This window comes from Corapipo altera, unplaced genomic scaffold (genome assembly GCF_003945725.1).
Source record: "Corapipo altera isolate COAL_440 unplaced genomic scaffold, ASM394572v1 23b, whole genome shotgun sequence".
NCBI lineage: Eukaryota > Metazoa > Chordata > Aves > Passeriformes > Pipridae > Corapipo > Corapipo altera.
The window spans coordinates 1,777,526-1,801,725 of NW_020884885.1; the positions used below are offsets into that span (position 1 = coordinate 1,777,526).

The 24,200-nt window shown below is 35.9% G+C and overlaps 1 protein-coding gene across 6 annotated transcripts in view; it reads left to right on the plus strand.

Annotated features, from left to right (window-relative positions):
* Nucleotides 1-24,200, plus strand: part of RYR3 (ryanodine receptor 3) — a 207,424-nt gene that overhangs the window by 104,090 nt on the left and 79,134 nt on the right. For 4 of the 6 annotated variants that reach the window (XM_027642328.1, XM_027642330.1, XM_027642331.1 and 1 more), the window contains exons 39-48: nucleotides 1,643-1,780; nucleotides 5,337-5,610; nucleotides 7,213-7,327; nucleotides 10,406-10,538; nucleotides 11,460-11,563; nucleotides 14,652-14,787; nucleotides 17,824-18,004; nucleotides 18,469-18,574; nucleotides 19,785-19,905; nucleotides 23,623-23,792. In XM_027642328.1, the coding sequence (XP_027498129.1) occupies nucleotides 1,643-1,780; nucleotides 5,337-5,610; nucleotides 7,213-7,327; nucleotides 10,406-10,538; nucleotides 11,460-11,563; nucleotides 14,652-14,787; nucleotides 17,824-18,004; nucleotides 18,469-18,574; nucleotides 19,785-19,905; nucleotides 23,623-23,792 (1,478 nt within the window). The remainder of the gene's footprint in view (nucleotides 1-1,642; nucleotides 1,781-5,336; nucleotides 5,611-7,212; nucleotides 7,328-10,405; nucleotides 10,539-11,459; nucleotides 11,564-14,651; nucleotides 14,788-17,823; nucleotides 18,005-18,468; nucleotides 18,575-19,784; nucleotides 19,906-23,622; nucleotides 23,793-24,200) is intronic. The other 2 variants (XM_027642329.1, XM_027642332.1) reach the window with 1 other exon arrangement.

Genomic DNA, 24,200 nt, shown 5'->3' on the forward strand with positions numbered 1-24,200 from the left:
AGGACCCTGGAAACTACAGACCTGTCAGTTTCACTTCAATGCCTGATAATGTCATGGAAAAACTATTCTGGGAAGTATTAAGAAACACCTGAAAGACAATGCAGTAACTGGTCACAGTCAGCATGGCTTCAGGAGAGGAAAGACATGCTTATCCCACCTGATTTTATTTTATGACAAGGTAACCTACGTAGTTGGTCAAGGGAAACCAATCAATGCAATCTTTTTGGATTTCAGTAAAGCTTTTGATGCTGTCTCATATAGTATGTTTCTGGACAAAATGTGCAGCCCACAGTTGGATAAACACATCATGAGGTGGATGAGCAGTTGGCTCACCGGTCGAACACAGAGAGTAATAGTGAATGGGGTAACTCATCATCCCAGTGCATTTCTTCTTGTCTGTCCATTTCAGCTTCTGAAGAGTTTTCCTCCCAGTGTCTCTCTTGTGTCCAGTGCCTAGTTTTTATTTCAGTACCACATAGTTTCTTTTGTTATTATTCTTGTCTGTTTTCTCTTTCCTCTCAATACCAGCTACATTTCCTGTTCTTACTTTTTCCAAACTAACTGTAACCTTCCTTCATTCTTAGCTTTTCATTTTGCCCAACCAGTTTCACTCATCCCATGTCTTAAATTCCATATTTAGTCTCCAGTTTCAAGTTTGAGTTCTTTCATTTCCTCCCACTGCCTCTGAATCTTTTTCTTCCTAGTCACTTGACTCCTACTCATAATTTCACCTCCCCCTTGATAGCTGCCAACCACTAAGTTTCTCCAATACGATATATACTTCAGACCTTTTTTCCTTTCTTAGTTTCTTTTTTTAGTACCAGTTTTAGCCTCAGTTTATTGTTTTCAATCTGCTCCACATTGTGTCTCTAGTATCCAGTCTGGAAAACTTTTACTTTTCTCAATTTCACTTTGACAAGCAGAAAAACTGCAAAAGCTTACATTTCTTCTCAGCACAATTAGCTCTGATCTGAAGAGAACCTGCTTAGATGTTCTCTTCTTCTGCACATAAAATGTGGTGTCTGTCATCACTAAGAGTTGTGAAAGACTTTGAATGGTTGTGAAGCAGTGTATTGAGATGAACTGTATTAAACTACCTTTCAAAGTGACATCCCATCTCATTGTACACATTTTCATGAAAAGCAAGTGTCACCCATACAATCTCTGAACGTCTGCCTTCTTACAGCTTCAAATTCAGTTAATATGTTTGTTTATGACTGCTAAATATCTCAACTGAAAAATTGTACTATATTGTAAGATATAGCCATACAATTCTTTCTTTAGCTTAAATTCTGCAATATGAAACTAAGGATCACATATTTAATCAAATATGACTCTGAGTCATATTTAATTACTATAGCAGACTCTTAGGAAGTACTACCTCTTTGGTCATAATATTGAAAAAATAATACTATAAATCTGGATATAAGGAGTATATGTACTGAAGAGAAAATAATTTGAGGGGTGCTACTGTAGCTAACATGTTAAAGCTACTGGCCTTACTACTTTGTTTTAATTTTTCTGTATGAAATTTGTTAGTTAAAAAAATATTCCTATAGATATTTTGGTATTGTTTAAATAATTAAGGAGTTAAACTTCAAAGATTAAGCTTAGTTTCTAAGCAATTTTATTATCTGCTAAGGTATTCCGTTAGAAGAAGAGGAAGAGGAAGAGGAAGATTCCTCCTTGACTGGCAAACTGCGTTCATTAATGTACAAAATCAAAGGTCCACCAAAAGCAGAAAAAGTGGAACCTAAAGAGGAAGAAGAGAAATCTCCTAGTAAGTTTTCTTTCCACATAAATACTTCCATGATTCAAGTGTTAAAAGTTTAGACAGTCAACAGGAGTGTGTTTCCTCATAAAGTTTTATAGTGGACTGAAGAAGGAGACTACCTGCTTAAGTTTCTTCTGTCTCTTAGAACCGTTTTCCTGCATACTGATCATTTCAGATGCATTTAACAAGAAGTTAAAATGAGTGGAATATTTTGGATCAAGATCGGTAACTCTGGGGTTGAAAATTTGCATATTCCTTATGAAGAACTGTAAAAAAGTTAATTATGGCTCAATAATCTGGACTCAAGCATTCCAAACTTCCGAAGTTTTGATTTTTATGGTTTGGGTTTTTTAAATGCAAAAGTTCTTCTTTACAGCATATTTTCCTTTCAGTTGTGCCTTGCTGCATGAGAAGTTGTATGCATCTCAGTACCAAGATACATGTGCACAAAAGGTAATAGTGTGACATCAGACTGGTGACCTGTCACTAGTGGGGTTCTGCAGGGCACCATCTTGGGCCCTGTGCTCTTCAACAACTTCGTAAATGACTTGGACACAGGACTGGAAGGGATACTAAGCAGGTTTGCAGATGACACAAAACTGGGAGGAGCTGTTGACTCCCTCGAAGGCAGGGAGGCCCTGCAGAGAGACCTCAACAAATTAGATAACTGGGCAATCAGCAACCACATGAAGTTCAAAAAGGGGAAGTGCTGGATATTGCACCTGGGATGGGGCAATTCTGGATGTATGTACAAACTGGGGAATGAGATGCTGGAAAGCAGTGCCACAGAAAGACACCTGGGGGTCCTGGTCAATGGCAAGTTGAATATGAGTCAGCAGTGCCCTGGCAGCCAGGAGGGCCAACCCTGTCCTGGGGTACATCAGGCAAAGCATCACCAGCCGGTCGAGGAAGGGGATTGTCCTGCTCTGCTCTGCACTGGGGTGGCCTCACCTTGAATATTGTGCGCAGGTTTGGGCACCACAATGAAGAAAGATATTAAGCTCTTACAGAGTGTCCAAAGGAGGGCAACAAAGACAGTGAAGGGCCTTGAGAGGAAGCCGTATGAGGAGAGGCTGAGGTCACTTGGTCTGTTCAGCCTGGAGAAGAGGAGACTGAGGGGAGACCTCTTTGTAGTCTACAACGTCCTCGTGAGGGGAAGAGGAGGGGCAGTCACTGATCTCTTCTCTGTGGTGACTAGTGAGAGAACCTGAGAGAATGGTCTGAAGTTGTGTCAGGGGAGGTTTAGGTTGGATATTATACAAAGGTTCTTCACCCAGAGGGTGGTTGGGCACTGGAGCAGGCTCCCCAGGGAAGTGGTCACAGCACCAAGACTGACAGAGTTCAAGAAGCATTTGGATGATCCTCTCGGGCACATGGTGCGACTCTTGGGGATGGTCCTGTGCAGGGCTAAGGGTTGGACTTGATGATCCTTGGGGATCCCTTCCAGCTCAGCATATTCTGTGATTCTGTGATTCCTTTAGAACATGCTTTTGCTGAGGTTTCTTATTGCCCTTGTGGATCAGGATTGGGTTTTCCATCTCTAAATTTCTGTAGCACCATCCAAATATCATGTGCAGAATTCTCCAAGTTACTTGAGGTTGGTCTTTCAGTGGTGGTTGCACTTGGCAATGGTGGTTGCTTCTTTTCTGTTTCCAATTTACTCAGTTTGACAGTAGACCCTTATACAGACCTGGAATGACTAGTTTGATTTCAGAGAATCATTTCATCAAGAGTTGTGTTGAGATTAGACAGCAGAGTTATTTTATAACTCATGACACCTCTTTCATGCTCTGCTTGTTCTAGAAAGCAGTGTAGTGTGTTTTTCCTGATCTGAAAACATATTTTGGTCTGTTAAGCTTGCTAATATCTTATAAGTACATTAAGGCTTATAATAATTTGATATGCTGGATGAAACAGGGTTTAATTCTCCAATGAATCCTCTGTTAGCATCAGACTTCTCTTTAATGGTATCAGGACCTACTCAGTATCTGAAAGTATCATTTCTTCTCCAGGCTTCATAAGGATTCTCTTGTCATGAATTGGGAAGTATTCAATCCTAAAGCCTCAGGGCACGTGGTGTTTGGTCCTTTCATTTTCTGTCACAAGAAATTCAGTTGGGCAAATGATTATACAGTATCTGTTTTTCTAGAAATTTCATATAATCTCTTCAGGCTTGGGTTTATACTTGGAGTGATGCATGGTACAAATATGCACATGGATGAAATAATTCAAAGCATTATGAAAATTTATATAAATATCTTATCTTATATACCTGTCTGTAGCTGAAGACTGTGTGATTTTTAGTCCATGTTCCATGTGTGCACTTCCCCTTTATGCACCAATAGATATGGAATTCAGAGAGTAAAGGAAATGGGTGTCTGAGGTACCCCAATCCTCTTATATGCATGAAGAGGGGTAGTGGTGTATATGACACGTGCCTGTTACCAAAGCCTTGAGTGTCTGGTCATAAATACTCTGAGTGTGAATATTCAAAAGAAGGAACTATTTTCTACAAGTAAGTCTTCCTTTCCTCTAAGCATATGTTCATTTCTAATCACAAATAGACTTTTCCGTAAGGAGAGGATGCCAGCACTTTAACCTAGTGTTAATGATGAATCAGTAAAATTTGTATTTAAAACAAGCTGGAATTTTGAGAATAAACACGTAGAGGCAACAAATCAGTGTTAATAACAATTATAGGACTTTAGCAACTATCAAGTCAAAATTGAGATAAAGCATAACATGCCGCTAAGAATAGGGCTATCTCTATGACGAACAAAATTTGTCCCCACAGAGTAAAAGCCATTTTATTGAACGAAACCTCAGAATTAATGATGGATATTAAGTAAACTGTAAGGGAGAAGTGTTAGCAAATGAAAGCATAATGTAGACACAAAACCAAATGGATCTACACTAGTTATAAACACTTTTGTGATGGAAAGTGGGAGGGGAGTATTCTTAACCATTGGAAGAACTTTTACTGGCAATAGAAGAAAGAAATTTGCATTGTTTTAAGAGGGAAGATAATATTTTTCTACTTGATCTCAACAAGGCCTGGAAAATATTTCTAGTTTTCAGGTAAATTTCCTAAACTCTGGGCTCAGATGAATTTTTTTCAGTGTAATGTATACAACAGAACTGCTTCAAGCAATATGTCTTGTGGAGTTCGAAACAATACAATGTTTTTAGGAAGTGTATTCCTAAGTGACAGTGACGATATAGAAATTAAGAATAAATTAAAAGTCTAAATGTAGCATTTAATTTACAAGGATGATTCTTAGAGTCATGATCAACTAAAAACTTTTCATTACCAAAAAGGCTGGTATTGACTTGAATGCTAAGTAGATGTTTATTGTTTTCCACCTCTCAAGAACATCACACTTACCTTGAAAGATCTAAAAGTTGTTTTTCCAATTTGAAAAATCCTGTGCAGTCTGCTTGTGTTTTTTTGCTGGTTTACAACTGCCTTGTTGTCTACTGTAATATAGTATTTTACTGTAATACATGTTTTTTACATTTTCTGTTGGAATAACTAGTAACATTTAATAAATTTTACTTTCAGCTACACTGAAACAACTCATATCCCAGACTATGGTGCGCTGGTCCCAAGAAGATCAGATTCAAGATCCTGAATTAGTTCGAATTATGTACAGCCTCCTTCGTAGGCAATATGACAGCATTGGTGAGCTACTGCAAGCTCTGAGGAAAGCATATACTATTAGTGCTGCCTCTGTGAAGGATACCATTAATCTGCTTGCAGCACTGGGCCAGATTCGCTCCCTTCTCAGTGTGAGGATGGGAAAAGAGGAGGAACTGCTGATGATTAATGGATTAGGGTATGAAATTAACATAATTTTATTTCTAAGTTGGTGTGAAGCTTTTTTTTATATTAATAAATTCTGTCATTTTAGATCCTGAATGAAAATTAGTGCTGCACTGAAATGAAAATATATACCAGAAATTTTCATTTTCACGTATATTTCCAAGGTGGCTCAAATTGATCTCTCTAGCAGTATCAAATGGGTCAAAGATCTGTGAATTAAGGTATTATCTAAAGAAAAAGGACTTCTTTTTACTGTCCTTTTTCCTAATGCTTAAACCCTCATCAAAGTACATCTTTTAGCAGCTCTGGAGAAAGAGATCACTAAAATCATTTTATATTTCAGGCATGATTAAATAAACTTGCTGGCATCTTTTCAATTGGAAATTTGTGCAAGCAGTTAGGTAGACCCAGAAAAGTGGTGTTGTGAACTGAAATATCTCTAACTGCTTAGTATTTATTATTTCACCATCAGTGGCAGCTTTAAGTGTTTGAACATAGGAGACTGCTCATTTTATCCTCTATTGCATTAGAGTTATACAAAATTGCCTTTAAATAGCACCTGATGATGTGAGAATATTTTTCTGCATCTGTGCTGTGAAATTACCTCTGTTAAGCAGTGCATGCCTGCATGCCTCTTAAGTGAATAAATGCTGGTCAGACCATTTAATGTTTTAAGGAAAAAAATCACAGAAAATCAATTACTTTGAATAAAAGGGTGTATTTAGAAAGAGAAAATTATGTATATATATTTATATATATATATATATAACAATTGTAGGATATGAGGGATAAAAGGTAAGTTTTGTCTGAACATGGCATGTGTATAGCCACCTTCCCAGGGGTACTGTATTGTGAGTCATCTATTCTCAGTTTTCGGTATTTCTTTAAAGTAGGTACAATGCCTGCTATTTGCCATATGTTTTTGACAGGTTGCCTTAAAATGTTAGAAATCTCTGGATTCTATTATAATCTAATCCTGGATTCTATTGAAACATATAAATTGTGTTCCAGATTATGAAACCAATACAGTGAATTCTAGAACATACTGAGATGATGGTGGGCAGAGTGAAAAAGGTGAAAAAGTTAAAACAGTCCGTTTTAATGGGACTGTATGCCATTTCACTTCTTCTAACAGAATCTGGAAATATTGATGAAACACATATAATTGGTGATCTTGAATATTGTCTGTTTATTGTCTTCTACTTTGTGAACTGAGGAAATTAATTAAGAGGTGTTACTACAGAAACATGATTAGATTTTATTTTCTTGATCCCCACTTTCAACTTAAAACATACAGAATATATTCTTTTCCACTTAGATCATCACAGAATACATTTTTTTTGTTTAAACAGAACTGACAGTAGGAGCAATTTGGAGATGAGAAATGCCAGTTTGAAATAATTTAAAAGTTAATATTCTTATTATGAAGAATCCACAAGGAATAATAGCATATTGAAATATGAAGTATTGAGTTATCAGGTGGTTTTGTATTATGCTGAAGTCTAAGAATCTGAAATTATGTTACTACAGTGAATGCATGTTTCTGAAATAATGCGTCGACTTAAGTTAAAATGGTTCTCTTCAAAAACATATTGTTCCTTTTCTTCCATTTTAGGGATATAATGAACAACAAGGTGTTTTATCAGCATCCGAACTTAATGAGAGTCTTGGGCATGCATGAGACTGTTATGGATGTGATGGTGAATGTGCTTGGGGGAGATAAATCTCAGGTAATTTCACCATAAGTTTGTTATGAGTTTTACATTTTGAACCTGTCCAAAAGTATACTAGGATGTTTAAGAAGCAAACAATAATATATCACCCTTGTGTAAGCTAGATTTTGCTTTTCCAAATTAAAATATTCATTAATGATAAAAGTTGAATATGTTTTATAGTACTAGAAAGAGAAGCCCAGCAGTCTAGGACTTGATTTTTAGAAAGTGAGTGAGATGTTAGAGGTGTTTCATTTGTCTTTTAATAGAATTGTAAAAGAATTTTTTCTTATTTTAAATTAAATACATACTTTAACTGCATTTATTGGAGGTGTAGCTGTGCTAGGAAAATATGCCTCTTCATCTTAGATGAAGTATTATTACCAATAAACAATAATAAGAGACTAACAACTAATTTTGAATGTTCGAATTCATGTACTTGAATTGAGCAATAATTTTCTTGCAGTTCTGTGTTCACCTTTTTCTTAGTGTTATGCTTGCGTATATATGTGTTATTTTAAAGGCAGAGTGGCATAAATTTTGAGGAGCCTAACTGAAAATTTTCACTGATGAAAAAAGTGAGAAGGAAAGTGGGCTTATTTTCTATTTTCTTTCTTCTCTTTGCTTATGCCTGACGTCTTTAACCTGTTGCCTCCATTCCAAAAAGAAGGGTCTCCTCTGATCTCACTATTGCTTATCTACTTTTTTTTGCTTCGTCTTCTGTATTTGGAACATTTTTCAGCCCATTTTACTACCTTTTGCTTATCCTTTCCCTGTCAACTTTTCACTAGTTGATTGCCTTCCCTGTGCAGCTGCACCCTCCTTTCTTTATCTCTTTGGTCCTATAGCTCATATAATTATCTTAAATACTTATACATTGCATCTGCCTATACAATTGCAGTGTTGCAAAGTATTCAAATCGTGGTTTTAGTTTTTCTGCTTCATTTCTAGACAAGTTACAATTGCTTACAAATGTTACAATGCACTGGCTTTGCTATAACTTGTACATATAATCACAGGTGATAAAAAAACCCCAACCCAAAACAACAACCCCACAATGCCTTCTGATGCCATCAAAAATGTTTTCATAGAAAATTTTAGTAACAGAAGTCTACAAAAGTGATATCCTTCAAAGGAAATGAAGACTTAGAAAATTACTTAGTAACCTTATGTTGCAGCACTAAATGTGTCTGGCCACCCAAAATGTCCTGTTTTATGGCTGTCTTTATGAAATTCATGAAGAGAGTTAGGTACCTCATGGACATTTCTTTCTATTCAATGTTATTATATCTTTGAGAGATGGAAAGAACACCTACGCAATGTAGTCTCTAGTTTAGGGACTGGGCACTTTTCTAGGTTGTGGCAGCAGATGGTTTAAATCTCCAGCTTTTTGGAATAAATGATTTTATCATGCGACTGTATTGAGATGTAGTGGCTCCAAAGGAATGATGGGAAAGTAAAAACTTGTCAGTTCAAACTGAAGAAAATTCATGTCATGGCTGAAGGTATCTCAGTAACTTTTGCTATTACTGGCTAAGAAAATCCTGGAAAGGTACTTTATTTGTGAAATGTATATCCCATAAAATTATCGGGCAAGCTGTGAACATTTTCATTACATTTAGGTTTTAGTGTGTACCTTAATGCCTAAAATAGTTCTTTTAAAGTCTGTGTCTTTATGCTACAATTTTGGAACCTAAATGTCATATGGGTTTGTGATGTTGGTCATTCATTCATTTTCAAAGAATCCCAAACAACCACCTTTTTGACAGTCAGAATTGAACTATTTTACTTCAAAATTATTTCCTAATGATTGAAAGTTTTAGAATTCCATACTCATATGTATTCCTGACAATAATGAGGAATTTCTGAAATGACAATTTTTAACAGTATTGCTGTTAACATAGTTTTCTAAACAAAGTTATGTCACACATTCTGTTAAAATCTCTGTAATCTGGGAAGTGGAAACTTTATTGAAAGTTTTGATGAATTTTCATCTACCCTACATTTAAGAGCCGGAATGCTAGATAATGCTGCTTGTACATAATAGCTCCTTTATGTTTGAAATAGGCAAATGAGCTGGATATATTAGCAAAACACCTGTGCCAAAATAAAACTACAATTTATCAAGTCTCCGGAAGTTAAGAAGTGCACCTGTAAGGATAATACATATCATATCACATTTAATTACATAATCACTTTTTTTGCAAGATTGTTGTCTTGTTAAGTAAAAAGGTTGCACTTAGAATGAATTAGAGTTCCATAAAGTAACATTTGTTAGACTTCATTCTAATAAAGTATAAACAGTATTATTTATAGTGTAAAGGTATGAAGTGAAGGAGGGAGGATATAATAGAAATTAAAACCCTCATGATAATGTGATCAAAATGCTCAGATATCACCTTGAATATTATAGAATATATATAATATAGAGAATATATTCCTTCTTGTGTCTAAAGGGTACAAGCAAGATTCTTTAAAAAATAATTCTTCTTGATGGTAATGAATTTTCTCATTAATTTTGTGAGTATCCTTAGGACATAGGTTTGCAAATGACCTTGACACATTTTTACGCGTGCTATATAGTGGTAAATTTAATAATTCAGACAGAAAAATCTGTCATTTTGATCTTGTTCTTTCATCTCCTTGTAGTAAAATGTGAGAATGGCACAACTTGTTAATTTCAGGTTGTGTATTCTTGTTGTAGTATGGGAGGAGAAACTGAGGCTCTTGAATATTCTTTATTCTTCTGTGATATAATATTGCAGGTAGACCTTGTAAAGCTGCTAAGACAGTGGTTTTGTATAACTGCATTTGCTAGTCTGCAAATTACTTTAATGAGAATTATTTCTGCATTTTTTGCCCTTATATGTCCCCTATAGTCCTCTGCAAAATGATTTTTCAACATTTTAATAGCCTAATGAACGTAAAAGCAGAAAGGAAATGCGGGTTCTTTTTTTAAGTTAGAACCAAAGCAACTGTCAGATGCTTATCACCTTGGTAACTTCACCATAATTTCCTTGTTAGGACTGCAGGAAGAAGAATTGGAACAGATTGGTAATTAACATATTTCACTGCTTTGTCAACTTTCTTCTTCAGCAGATCGCTTTTCCTAAGATGGTAGCAAGCTGTTGCCGATTCCTGTGCTACTTCTGTCGAATTAGTCGTCAAAACCAAAAGGCCATGTTTGAGCATCTCAGTTACTTACTGGAAAACAGCAGTGTTGGACTGGGTATGTCATGTAACTGTAACAGCTAAAAGCAAGAGTAGGAGCAACCGTGATATCACAAGACTAGTGTCTAATTAGTGTAGCAAATTGAAACATACTTTAAACCACTTTGTGGTTTCATCTCTAACTTTTTTTTTTTTTAATCATTTTCGTTTCATCCTTATGTGTCTGTGAATTGTATTAGAAACAGAATAGTTCCATTCAAAATAGTTGTGATTCGAAATCTAAGATTAAATTGACCCTGTGTGGTGTTTGCCTGTTTCATCTGGTTTCATTTTCCTTGCCTCTGCAGTTTAGGCTATTGAAGTAAATTTCATATTTTTCCTTTGGAACACTGAATGTATGTTTTTTAATGCATGTGCATTAGATTTGTAATACAAGGAAAATTGTGTTGGCTAGATAGATGGCTATAATAATAACATATAACAAGGCAAGATAGTGTGTGATTTCACAGTGCTTTAGCTGTTCATGCCTGCATTTGACCACAATAAACACAGAAAATGGGAAAAGATTAAAGAAAGAAAACAGGTGACTGAAGCTTGAAATGTCTCTTTTGGCTAAATTTAGACATATTTTAAAATCTGGAATTGATAGGGTTGTGCAGAATTACAAAGTTAACATGTTGCTCTGCTAAAGAAAGAATATTCCTCTGATTTGCTATGTTGTTAATGCTGGTTTTTTTCATCTGCATTTGAAACCAGTGTGATTGAGTATATTTATAGATATGGATGTCAAGTCAGAAGAAAATTTTAGCATTTATTTTCATGATATTGAAAACAGTTGACCATATTCTTGAATGAAGAACAGGCCTACAAAGTACTATGAATATATTTATGTTCTAGATTCCAGCGAGATCACTGCCCTCTGCTGCATGAATGTGATTACTGCAAACTCAATTTAATTAGTGTTTATTGACTTCTGCAGCATTTCCTTCAATGAGAGGTTCAACACCGCTAGATGTTGCAGCAGCCTCTGTTATGGACAACAATGAGCTTGCACTTGCATTGGAGGAGCCAGACCTTGATAAGGTAAGTGGTCACTCTGACCTATTTACCTATTTATTAGATGGTGTATTTGTGCTAGAAGGGTTTAAGAGGGCAAGTTTGATCATAGTAATTCTTGGATACGATCTCCTCAGAAATACCTACTCTAGGTATGTACTGTTTTATGGTAAGATTGAATTTTCCCTGATTTTGCTTTATGCTTATTGGGAATCACAGCAAAAGGAATTTATTTCTATTTTAGGCATCTTTTCACTATTGTTATCAGCTAGAAAGGACAGCAAGAAAAAGACATGAAGCAGGAGAAAGGAATATCAAGAAGCATTGTTTGGGGAGAAAAAAAATTGAGAATTAAGAGGAGAATGTGAAAAAAGGACACAGGTATTTTGGTTTAAATCATAGAGATTGGTGGTGATGAAGGTTATAGCCAAGAGAATGGAAGGGCAGGTATTTCAAGAGGAAAGGTGGAACATGATTTGAAGAGTAGTTGCAGTGGGAAACTGAATCCAGGACTCAAGTTGTTGGCAGTGGTTAGGAATAAAAGGGGATGTGAGGAGAGGCAGGATGAACTAGAAATGGTGGTAAAATATAAAAAATTTGCATGAAAGTTCTTTGTATATTGCAGGAGAAAAACAGATTTAGAGATGGAATATGGGTGCACAGTCAGAAGAGGAGGAAAGCAGCGAAAGGAAGTGATATGTGGTAACACTGCATTGGAGTACAGAAAACAGAAGGCAGCATTTAATATAAATGGAGGGAACAGTTAAGCACCTAAATGATAGCTTAGCACAGGGAAAATCTCTGTGCAGTATGGCAGAATCCTGTGATGAGAGTGGTTGTGGGAGTGTTTGTGATCAACATGTGGTGTAGGAGAGGAAAAGTTGTGAAATTGGAAAAAGTGGGCATATTATGGGAATAGCTAGGAGAAGACAGAGACAAGAATATGAATGGAAAGGGTGTGAGACAGGACGGAAATAAACTGATGAGGAAAAATTAGTGTTGAGAAGAATTATCAATTCTGTATCACCTGCAAAATTGCCTAGAGTATGCTCTACCCTGTCATTAATAAAGAAATTAAATGGTATTGATATGAACCCTTGGGATACAATACTAGTGACTAGAACACTACCAGTGACTGTCTTATATTTTCATGGAAAGTACTGTAGAGCAAGTCAGCACCTAGTCAGAGCACCAAGCCTGACTGAGTTCAAGAAGCATTTGGTCAATACTTTGGGCACATGGTGTGACTCTTGAGGATGGTCCTGTGCAGGGCTGGGAGTTGAACTCAATGATCCTTGTGGCTCCCTTTCGACTCGGCATATTCTGTAATTCTGTGAATTTCACTGTTGATTATTAACTGCACGTTTATCATTTACTGATTTCTTACCTTGAAATACTTGGCACCGTACAAGTACTGAATTTTCGAACACTTACATATATCAGCTGCAACATAAGCAGTATTTTATGCTGAAAAATCAGACTGTATATGTCTCAGATTGGGCTTTCCAAATTCATCAGTCATTTTAGCTGTAACAGTGGTAATATATTGGCTGTAACATATTGCCTTTGCTGAGTCAGTAACTTTACCTAGTGCAGTATGTGGATATTATTCAGTAAACACATCTATAAACCAAATAACAAGAAAAAGCTCATACTGTCTAGCTATCAGTTGATGAATGTGGCAGACATGCCCTATTCACAGAATGATACAGCATTTCTATGTGACTAAAGTTTGTACCATAAAGCCTGTGTTCAAAGCAAATAAATTACACAGAGACAACCTAACTTTTGAACTTTTGCCATTGGAAATTTAAACTCTTTTTACACACATTTACATGTGTGAATGTGTGGAAGGTAGAGGACTGCACAAGGACAGTATCCCGTGGCCTGATGATATACTGGAGTTCACTGAATAGGTTGAAATTATGTGGCTTGGTGGTAACATTGCAACTTCTGAAAAGAGAAGAAAAAGAGATTTATTCTACTGTTTTTATCACATTTTATATGAGCTGCATTTCACTTATATCTTCTGAATGAATGCTTGAAAACTATCAAGTCCTTTTAGAAATTGCATACTTTTTGCACAGAGTGCTCTGAGTAACTTCCTTACTGCATACTGTTCATAAGCAAGTTTTTCACATCAGCCCATTTTTCATCTGTTGCAGCCTTTTGGAGGCAATTTAGGTACTGTATCAGCAGAGATATAACTCTTCTTCCTGAATTCATAACTTTTTTTCTTGTGGGGCATTAGATAATGACTAAGTATAATCTCATCATATATCTCCCTTTTGCAATCTATTTTTGCCTGCCTCCCATTATAAGAAAAAATATAGTTTGTATAATTTTTTACAAGTTCATAAAAGATTCTTCATGTTCCTTACTGATTTTAAGTGCTATAACCTTGTTGTCCTTTGTGTTTGTACAGTTATCTGCAAATTTACTTTAAGATGAATGAGAAATTATTCTGTACATTTCAGAAATTCAGTTTACTATAATTAAAGAATTTTTTCATAATTTCTTTAAGATTTCTCTTAGTTAAAGATACTCGTCTTGATAAGAAATGCTGTGTTAGGAATTTACATAATACCAAAATTTTTAATCGTTCTGGTTTCAGACTCTTAAAACTGTTCATTGATATTTATCAGTCTCTTGCAAAAGAGTTTCTTGTTTTCATATCTATTAAAATCAGAATTACAATATATAAAATTTTGATGTAATGTTTATTTTGCTGTTGTAGCAAATTAACTGTACATGGTTATTGGTATGATTTTAAAGTTGTTAAAGAGTATTTTAGTGGTTGCTTATGTCCTTTAAATAGGTCTAGAATCTACAATATTTTGTTCTACTTCTCACATTCCACATTTGTTCATGGTTTTGTATTGTTGTGTCGTTATATAATTAGGTAACTTCAGGAATAAAGAGTGATAGCCTTTTTCATCATCAGAAGAAGAAACCATGACTGATAAAATAATGACATTGATAGTTCCTTAGGTGAAATGCCTAGTATATAAAAAATGTTGATTTTAAAAAAAATACTATGCTCTTTTTTTTTTTATAGGTATGTTTAGAAATTTATTTCTGAACACCTGAATAAATGATTGCTTCTGTATTATAGGTTGTTACCTACCTGGCAGGTTGTGGCCTGCAAAGCTGTCCAGTATTGCTGGCTAAAGGATATCCAGACATTGGATGGAACCCCATAGAGGGTGAACGTTACCTGTCATTCTTAAGATTTGCAGTTTTTGTTAACAGTAAGTTTAATTTCTTGGCATCCAAATTCCATCAAATGTTTCCTTTAAATTACTTTCCTAATCATAAAAATGTGTTAATGACTGAAAAGAGATTAATGCATATTCTTCTTATTACAAATGCAAGATTATTGGTATATGCCAATTATTGTAAATTTTTTGAATCTTCTTAATTGTATTTTTTTCTTAATCTTTTTGCAAATCACATAAATTAGTAGATTAACCTATTATGGTTTCAAGTGATTCCTCAAGTATTTACATATACTCTATACACTGGTTATAAACATAACTATTGAGCACTGATTTTAGACCTATCTTGGCCACTACACCATTGGGAGATTTAGAGGCTTATAATTAAGGTATTTTGCATTACAAAAAGTAAATTTCCATAATCCTGAACAATTGATGTTTGTAAAGCTTCCTGACTGTATCTTACATTTAACATCTTCAAAAAAGATAAAATCTTCTTCGATAACTTGCTTCTGTGGGCAATTTCCTTTTGCAATTTATTACGTAAATATGTTAAAATCAAATCTGTCTTATCTAAATGCCACTCAAGAATATACTTCAGCTCAAGTGAATTTTTTTTTTTCATCAAAGTAGTAATTTAGATTAGAGATTAGATGAGACCAGAAGATTTATCAGTGTACCACCTGTTTTGTCTGCCAATATGGAAAGTTTTTTGAAGGGCAGCTAGGAGAGGGAAAGGGAAATATTTTTAAACAGTATAAATAAATGCTAACAGTGCTCTATAAAATTAGATGAAAATAACTCTGGTCTTTCTTGTGATAGTTTATTTAGTATGAAGAGTAAACTTTGCTGGATGGACTGCTAGTCAGTAGAATCAAGTTTTAATTTCAAGTGTTTCAGTGGTTTTATTTCTGAAAAACTGTTCTGGTTTGGGTTTTGAATCTTCTCATTATTATGGGTTTGGGTACGGTTCAGCACTTTTGAAACTAGGTTAGTAATTTCTTTGTGTCTTCTTCTTGAGAGGATAATTACAAATAAATAAGGTAAAATGTGGGTTTTGAGATAAAAGCAACAAACACACTTGTAAACATATGAATGAATTTTGGTTCTGGCCAATGAATCTTGGAATAAGCAAAGCTTTTTTCTTCAAGCAAAATTCTTCATTAACTTGACCTATGAGGTAAATTAGAGCAGACTGCAAGATATTAAAGCTATTTTCAACAGTTAATTTATATGAAGATTCCTTTTCTTAGTGGCTTTTATTCAGCAAGCATCTAGCTCACAACCTGTTTGCCTGTACTGAATTTATAGAATGCTTAAACTAACTCTTTTCGCTTTTAAAATATACATACATTTTCCCACACAAGATTCTTATAAATGGGGTTGTTTCAGGCAAACTGTGATCTTTAAAACTGATTTTAGTGCAGTTTTTGTAAATGAAAAAAGAAGTATCCCATTTCAGGCCTTAAATAGCAAGCAAATTTAACAAATATTTAAACATGCAATAGAAAGTATCAGGGTATTTTACTCTAGGTATATTCAATCTAAAATACAATTTATTATTCTTTAATCATATTGAGAAGATTAAACTCTGAAATGAGTTTTCCACTGATGGAGTACCAAGGATATAACGTTAAGCAACTTTCCTTGCTTTAGTTTACCTATTAAAAATCAAAGAACTCTCACACCCTCGTCTGGATGGGATGGAGTTAATTTTCTTCATAGCAAGTTGCTTAGTGCTGCACTTTTTATTTGTGATTAACAGTGTTGATAACGTACCAGTCTTCTGAGTGTTGCTGAGCAGTGTTTGTGCAGCATGAATGCTTTCTTCTTTGTTTTCATACCTTGCCCCTTCCCCTCCTTTGCTGGCCACAGTTAGGTTCAGGATGGGCAAGAGGTGGACACAGGTGGGACAGCTGGTCCAGACTACCTGAAGGGATATTCCATACCATGACATTGTGCTCAGCAATAAAAGCTCAGGAAAATGAGAAGGAAGAGGGGAACATTTGTGATTATGGAACTTGTCTTTCCAAACAACCATTATGTCTACTGGGGTCCTTTCTAGAAACTGGCTAAACATCTACCTGGGAAACAGTGAATGAATTTATCTTTCTGCTTTGTTTGTGTGGTGGATTGACCCTGGCTGGATGCCACATATCCACCAAAGCTGCTCTATCAATCTAAGGTTTCCCATGGGTTCACAGCCTTCTTTCTCACCAGCTCCAGTGTGGGACTCCATGGGCTGCAGGTGGATCTCTGCTCCCCCACTGGCCCCCATGGGCTGCAGGGGCACAGTTGACTCGTTGACTCACCATGGTCTGCACCGTGGGCTGCAGGGGAACCTCAGCTCCGGCACCTGGAGCACCTTCTCCCTTCCTTCTCCACTGACCTTGGTGTCTGCAGAGTTGTTCATCTCACCTCTCTTCTCTGGCTACAATTACATCTGCACAATAACTTTTTTCTCCTTCTTAAATATGTTACCACCATTTCTGATTGGCTCAGCCTTGTCTTGGCATTGGCTCTGTCAGATCTGGCGGAAGCTTCTGGTAGAAGCTTCTGGTGGAAGCTTCTCACAGAAGCCACCCCTATGGCCCTCCCTGCTGCCAAAACCTGATCATGCAAACCCAATACAGCTTGCATCCACGGCTTTCCCTTTCTCTACTAGACAGTCATTATCTAAATCTGTGAGTCATCACAACTTCCTTGTATTTTCTCCCTGTCCTTCCCACCCACTCCAGTAGCAGACTTCTGGCCTCTTGGGACTGTTAGCCATTACACCAGAGAGATTAGTCTTTGCCAGAAAATTAACCTTCCAAAGTGAACCGTTCTAGATTGGACAGTTCTAATGCAGTAAAACTTTTGCAAGGCAAGTCTACACTAGCACTTTTAAACCTCAGTACAGTTTTGATAAAGCATATCCAATGATGCCAACTTAATACACTTTTGGTTTCAACTATTAGGATGAGGATTTGTTTTATATTTTGTAAAATTTAGGAGAAAAATTAAGTTTTCTTCTGACTTAAGTATACATTTCTGGAGAAAGTTTGTATAGTGTTTTTTGGTCCTCAGGTGAAAGTGTTGAGGAAAATGCAAGTGTTGTTGTCAAGCTCCTTATTCGACGACCAGAGTGCTTTGGGCCAGACCTTAGGGGAGAAGGAGGAAATGGTTTGCTGGCTGCTATGCAGGAAGCTATCAGGATCTCAGAGAATCCTGCTCGTGACCTTCCTTCCCAGGCATATAAAAGAGAAGGGTAAGTAAATGTGAAAGCTTGTTTGGCAAATGATGATTTCATAGTGGATTCAATCTTGCTTGCAATAAGTGGATAATAGACCCTGCTGTGTAAGGCATTATACAAAAATAGAGCATTAGAGATTCGCACCCACAAGCAGTTGTCATATGGAATTCATAAAGCATGAACTGGATAAAAGTGGAATGAGAGTTAGAGAGAGAGAGAAAAAGCCTGATGGACAAAGCAAAGGAGAAGGCTGTTGTGAAATGAAGCTAAGGTTAAGGTAAAGTAAAAGAGGAAGATAGAAGGCTCATGTAAAGTCACCTATTACTGTTCAGTTGCATGCTTACTCTAGGGATAAAAACGCTGTAATTCAGAGCCAAGGAGAATTGAGTATGTCTGTTTAATAGTCTCTGGATCATCTCCAGAAAAGAGCTATAAACTTACATTAGCAAAAATGCTCACTGTTATTCTTTACTTTTTAGTGATGAGGAGGAGGAGGAAGAGGAGACTGTGCACATGGGTAATGCAATCATGTCATTTTACTCAGCTCTCATAGATTTACTTGGACGCTGTGCACCAGAAATGCATGTAAGTTCATTTTGTCACTTGCTTAGAAAATGTAGGAGATTTGTAAACATAATATTGTACATCTCTAACTAAACCTTTCTCTGTTTGAAGAGTTCTTCCCTTCAGAAGGTAGACTTTATTGCTTCTTACTGTATCTAGATAAATTGATTCCCTGCAAGCTGTTTATAAAGAATCATGGTCTTTTGATTCCTTTATGCTTTCTATTTATCTAAAGTTTTGATAATTTTTATATGACTATGGAATAAAAGCAAATATGAACTTCTAGTGTTGCACAATTAAACAAGCAGTCTAATAACAATTTCTGAAATTGGCCCTTTACTGTTCTCTAGAAAGACATAAAAATAATTTTCATAAGAATGTGATACAGAGCTGCTTTTGTGTGCATTGATGAAATATGGTGCCCACACCAAATGAATACATGGAAAAATATGTAAAATATCTGTTGTAACTGTAACACCCATAAAAGATATAGGAAAGACTTGGTTTTAGTTAGATTGACTTTTGCTCTTCAGTACTTAAAATTCTTTAGTAGTATAAGCCCAGATGAAAATGCTATATGTGTTTCAATACAATAAGAAGGAAGAAGTTTGGCTTGTAGCCTGCCTACTTACTACTACCAAAGCTATTAACTTTATTAGCTGTACGTAGCTCTCTGTTGCCAGAGACAGTAGTTCTACGTTAAGAAAATTACTGGTAGAGATGTTCAGACACAGGCTATGAATACCTGATTTCTTCAAGAAGTTGAAAGGAATTGGTCACCTAATTGTTGTTAATGCCTCTTGAAATTTTTATGGCATAGAAATAATAGAAAAATGCGTAGCCACATCATGCAGATTTGCATCTGTTTGTAGTGTAAAGAAGCAAGCTGAAAACCTGGTACCTAAGATTCTGCAGTTAACATGAGTATTTCAGTAAGTTTCAGTTTTATCACCATATCTGATTGGTTTAGAAATCTTATCACCGTGGAGTTTTTTTGTGTTATCAGGAATTTATAATATTGTGAAATCATTGATATGATATCAAAATAAGAACAGATGCAAAAGGAGGAACAACCGAAAATTGGCAACTTCATTAGAGTTTTCAGATAAATTGAATTTCTGTGAATTTTCTTCCAGTGTTTGAAAAAATCATATTAATATAAATATTTTGAGGAAAATTTTCTAATGTCCATCAGTACTAAATATCTAAATTGATAAACTTTTTCTAACAGCTTATTCAAAGTGGAAAAGGGGAAGCTATTCGAATCAGATCTATCCTTCGATCTCTCGTGCCAACTGAAGATTTGGTTGGGATTATAAGTATACCACTAAAACTGTCAACAGTTAACAAAGGTAACGACAATACTTTTATTAGACTAGTTATATTTTATAAAAGTCTTTTGGCACATTAGCATTCAAGTGTGAAATAAAGTGGTTTTGTTAGAGTTAAATATAAGCAGAGAACTGCTCTTCAAATTTTAATTAGATCTGTATCAATTAGAGCTGCTCTAGTAGCACATATGTTTGCTCCTGTGGTTCAGAGAATGTAAGAACATAAGAAATACTTTGAAAGATCACACTAATGGGCTGGTACTTTTGTCTTCAGCAGCGGCTGTAGAGATGCTACCACTTTAAGTAAAATGTGTGAGCTTAGGCTCAGTCTCTTTGTATTTCCACATCATCCAGTCATTTGTTTAGAAAGATCAGTGTATCTCTCTGCCTATCAATGTCTGTTTCTGGATGTGATATTCAAGCATGTATCTAATCTCTTTAGAATAATGTCTCTAGTCACAAACTCCTGTGGCAATAAGTTCTAGAACTTCACTATTTGCTACATTTTACGCATTTATTAAAAAGAAAAAAAAAACAACTTATGCTCTATTAATTTTAATTAACATATTTGAATTGTAGTGTTTTGGGATTTGGTGTATAGCAGTTCTTAATTCACCTTGTCAGCTACATAAATAATATTCTTAATTTCAGTTATATCCTTTTCCAGTCCTCATTTTGTAAAACTTAAGAATCCAAACTTTTCTTAGTCTCTGATCATAACTGCTCCACTACCTTAACTACTTTAGTTGCCTTATGTGTACTTTTGCTATCTCTATTCTGCAATCTTGATATATGGAAAACATCTGTGGGATGTACACAAAACCTGAGCAGGTGTACTGATAATGTGTGCACACAAGTGTTTGGTTTATGTGTTAATTTTCTATTTTATATATATATAAATAGCAACACAATGATGCTCTCTCCCATATTCTGAGTACCCCTTTATGATGGTGTCCAATATCTTGTTGACTCATTTGGCTGCAGCTACACATTGAGCTGATGATATCACAGACTTTCAATGACGACCTCGGGATCTCTTTGTAATGCCAGTTATGAACTCAGCATGGTGTAGGCATGTCTTATTTTCCTGCAGATGCATTAACTTGGCAGTTGTCTTCATTGAAGTGCATCTGTCTACTTGCCCAGTCAGTTTTGTTAATGATTTATCCAAACAGAAGACTTTAGTGTTGTATACAGACTGTTAAGCTCCCTTTTTTCTTCCTACTATAGGTCACTGATGACTCTCAGTATAGAGTCCTGTTTGTCCTTGCTTGATTAAAATGCCACACATGCATATTGCATTTTAATTACCTTTGCTGTTTCTTGGAACTGTGCTGGTTATTTCTTCCATGACTTTTTCAGAGGAAGTGAAAATCAGACATATTTGCTTCTGGATTGTCTTGATCTGAAGAAGATGCTACTCTATACCTATTGTCTTTCCCCCAATTTCTAGGTATAATGTTCCACTCTGATCTCTGATGTTTAATCCTAGATGCCTGATTTCTCTTTTATTAGTCACAGAATCACAGACTATGCTGAGTTGGAAGTTGATCAGTCTCGCAGTCATCGTCCTCCAGCTCAGGGCACTGAGATCCCTTTGGTCTGTTATCAGTGTTGAAGTCAGAGGCAAAGAAAGTGTTAGGTACCTCTGCCTTGTCTCTGTCACTGTTTGTGAGGTGACCATCCTTACCCAGTAATGGGCTGATGATATTTCTATACTGCCATTAATATATTTGAAATATGTTTAATATTTTGCCATTAATGCATTTGAAAAAACTCTTTTTATTGTCCCCTAACATTTCTGGCCAGCTTCAACTCCAGTTAAGCTTTGGCCGTAGGAATTTTCTCCCTACATCAAGCAACATCTCTGAATTCTTCCCATATCACTTGACCTTTCTTCCACTGGGCATACACCTTCCTTTTTTTGCCTTATCTCCAAGAGAAGATCCCTGTTCAGCCAAGCCAGCCTTCTGCCTCGTCTGCTTGACTTCTGACATTAGGGAATTACCTTCTATGTCCTTAGGAGGTGATGTTTGAAAAGTGACCAACACTAATGGACCTCAGCACCTGCAAAAACACTTTCACAGGGGACCTTACTTTCCAATTCCCTGAGCAGCCTGAAGTCTGCTCTCCTCATATCCAGAGTTGAGATTTTGCTGGCAGTCTATTTCTGTACTTGTTCATCTTGTCCCATAAGATTCCCTCTTTTATAATCAAGATGACTAAATCCCTCTTCTCTATACCACAATCTCACCCGTCCTTTGAGACTTTGATACTCCAATATCTCTGCCTGCCTCACATAAGGTCCTCCCATGAAGTACAGACAAGTTATCATGGAATTCTTTTACATGTCATGAAGCCACTCAGCTTAGTGCATAATACAGCAATCTCCCGCTTCCACTGGCTGCTACTTCATATCCTTGGCAACCCTGTCTACCACCAGGGAAGCCTCTGTGCAAAGGGTGAAGTGGTTCTTCTCTTTAAGATGTCATCTTTCTTTCCCAAGTAAATATCCAAGATATCCCAGGTAAACTATCCAAGACTAACCACCTAAGTACCTCAAGGGTTGCCACTATGGGGTTGAGGCTCGGCTGCAGTGTTGCTATCCTGTTCTCTTACTACTCTGATTCCTCTATTCTCTCCTCTGGAGAATGAGACTATTCTCTGAAGACGCAAACCTTGTGTACTGTGTGTATACACAGAAGACCTGAAACCAGGGTGTGGATCTGCTGCTCTCTCTGCATCAAACTGTGTAGCTCTGTATTTGTACCTGGATCCCTACCTATCACTGAGGTTGAGGCTGACTTTTTGTCAGTGGAACTAACAACCTTCTTAACACTTTCTGTTAAAGGCAAGACTTTTTTCAGTGAAGACTTTTTTCACCCTCTTTACTCTGGACCTCAAAACCAATTCAGAATCAGAATTCAGATTACAGAGGTGTATTGATCATAGCATTCTTGCTTCTTGGGTGACTGTTGATTCTTTCCTAGACACTATCAGTATGGTTATCCAGGGTGGATTTATTTCCACAAGATAACTTCCAAGGTAACCATAAAACCCAAAATTTTCTGTAAAGCATAAACTCAACAGAGGATGTGGAGTTTTATGACATTATGATCTCCATGTTTCACATTAATTTCTCTGTGTTCCATGGGCTATAAACTACCAGTCTTTCATTTTCTTCTAGGGCGAAATAATTTATTCTCCTTTCTGTCCTTCTGTTGTGCTTTCTGTTTCACAAGAATTGTGTTTACCCCTTTTCAGTCAGAGATGTTTTATCAGATACACAGTTGACATCAGTCAATAACAGTTGTTTTTGTCATCTTCCCCTTGGATTCCATGTTCATTCTAGTCTAGTTTACATGAGAGAAAAATTAAACTTCTTAACTTTCTTTGACTTCACAGTTGCTGTGTTTCTTTGGTATTTGCAGTAATACTTATTTTTAATTTTACCATGTAAGCCTTCTCTGTAATAGTAATGAAACAAGTTGAATGTTTTACCATTCATTTCTAAACTTTTAAGAGTGAAAGATTAATAAACTGCAAAATAATAGGATTTTTTAAATAGTGAAAACTTACTATTCTTTTTTCAGCATACAAGAAAACTAAACAAGAATATAATTTTCTTAAAATATGTCATTTTACACACTAAATGCAGTTATAGCATCTTTTATTGTCTTGATGTTTCTTGTTTTATCAATTATCTACAATTAAAATTTGCATTATATATTTGTGCAGATGGCACAGTAAATGAACCAGACATGTCTGCAAGTTTCTGTCCTGATCATAAAGCACCCATGGTACTCTTCTTGGACCGTGTCTATGGCATTAAGGACCAAAGCTTCCTCCTTCACCTACTGGAAGTTGGATTTTTACCAGATTTAAGAGCTTCTGCCTCTTTGGATACAGTACGTATTTTGCTATGGAGTTTAGGTGCAGTGGATAGCTATAGTGGCCTGTAAGTGTGAAAAAATGGAATTTCAAGTCAAAACTGCTTTTTTTAATAAAGGTATTATAGGCTCGCTATAAAACAAAACCAATATTAATTCAGTTACTACTAATTTATAATGCTTAAGTCTGATTACAAGCATATAGTAGCACCTTATGAAGCAACAATGTAAAGTAGTTTAAAAACTTATAATACAGGTTGTACAGTAATGAAATAAATAGATTGAGTATACTGTAACAAGCCTAATGATTGCTTTTATTTTACGTGTACTTCCAATAATTACACTAAAAATCCATATGTATGAGGAAATTAATGAGATGAAAAGTACTACTTAATGTTTAGTGGGTTTTTCTAACCTTTTAAAGAA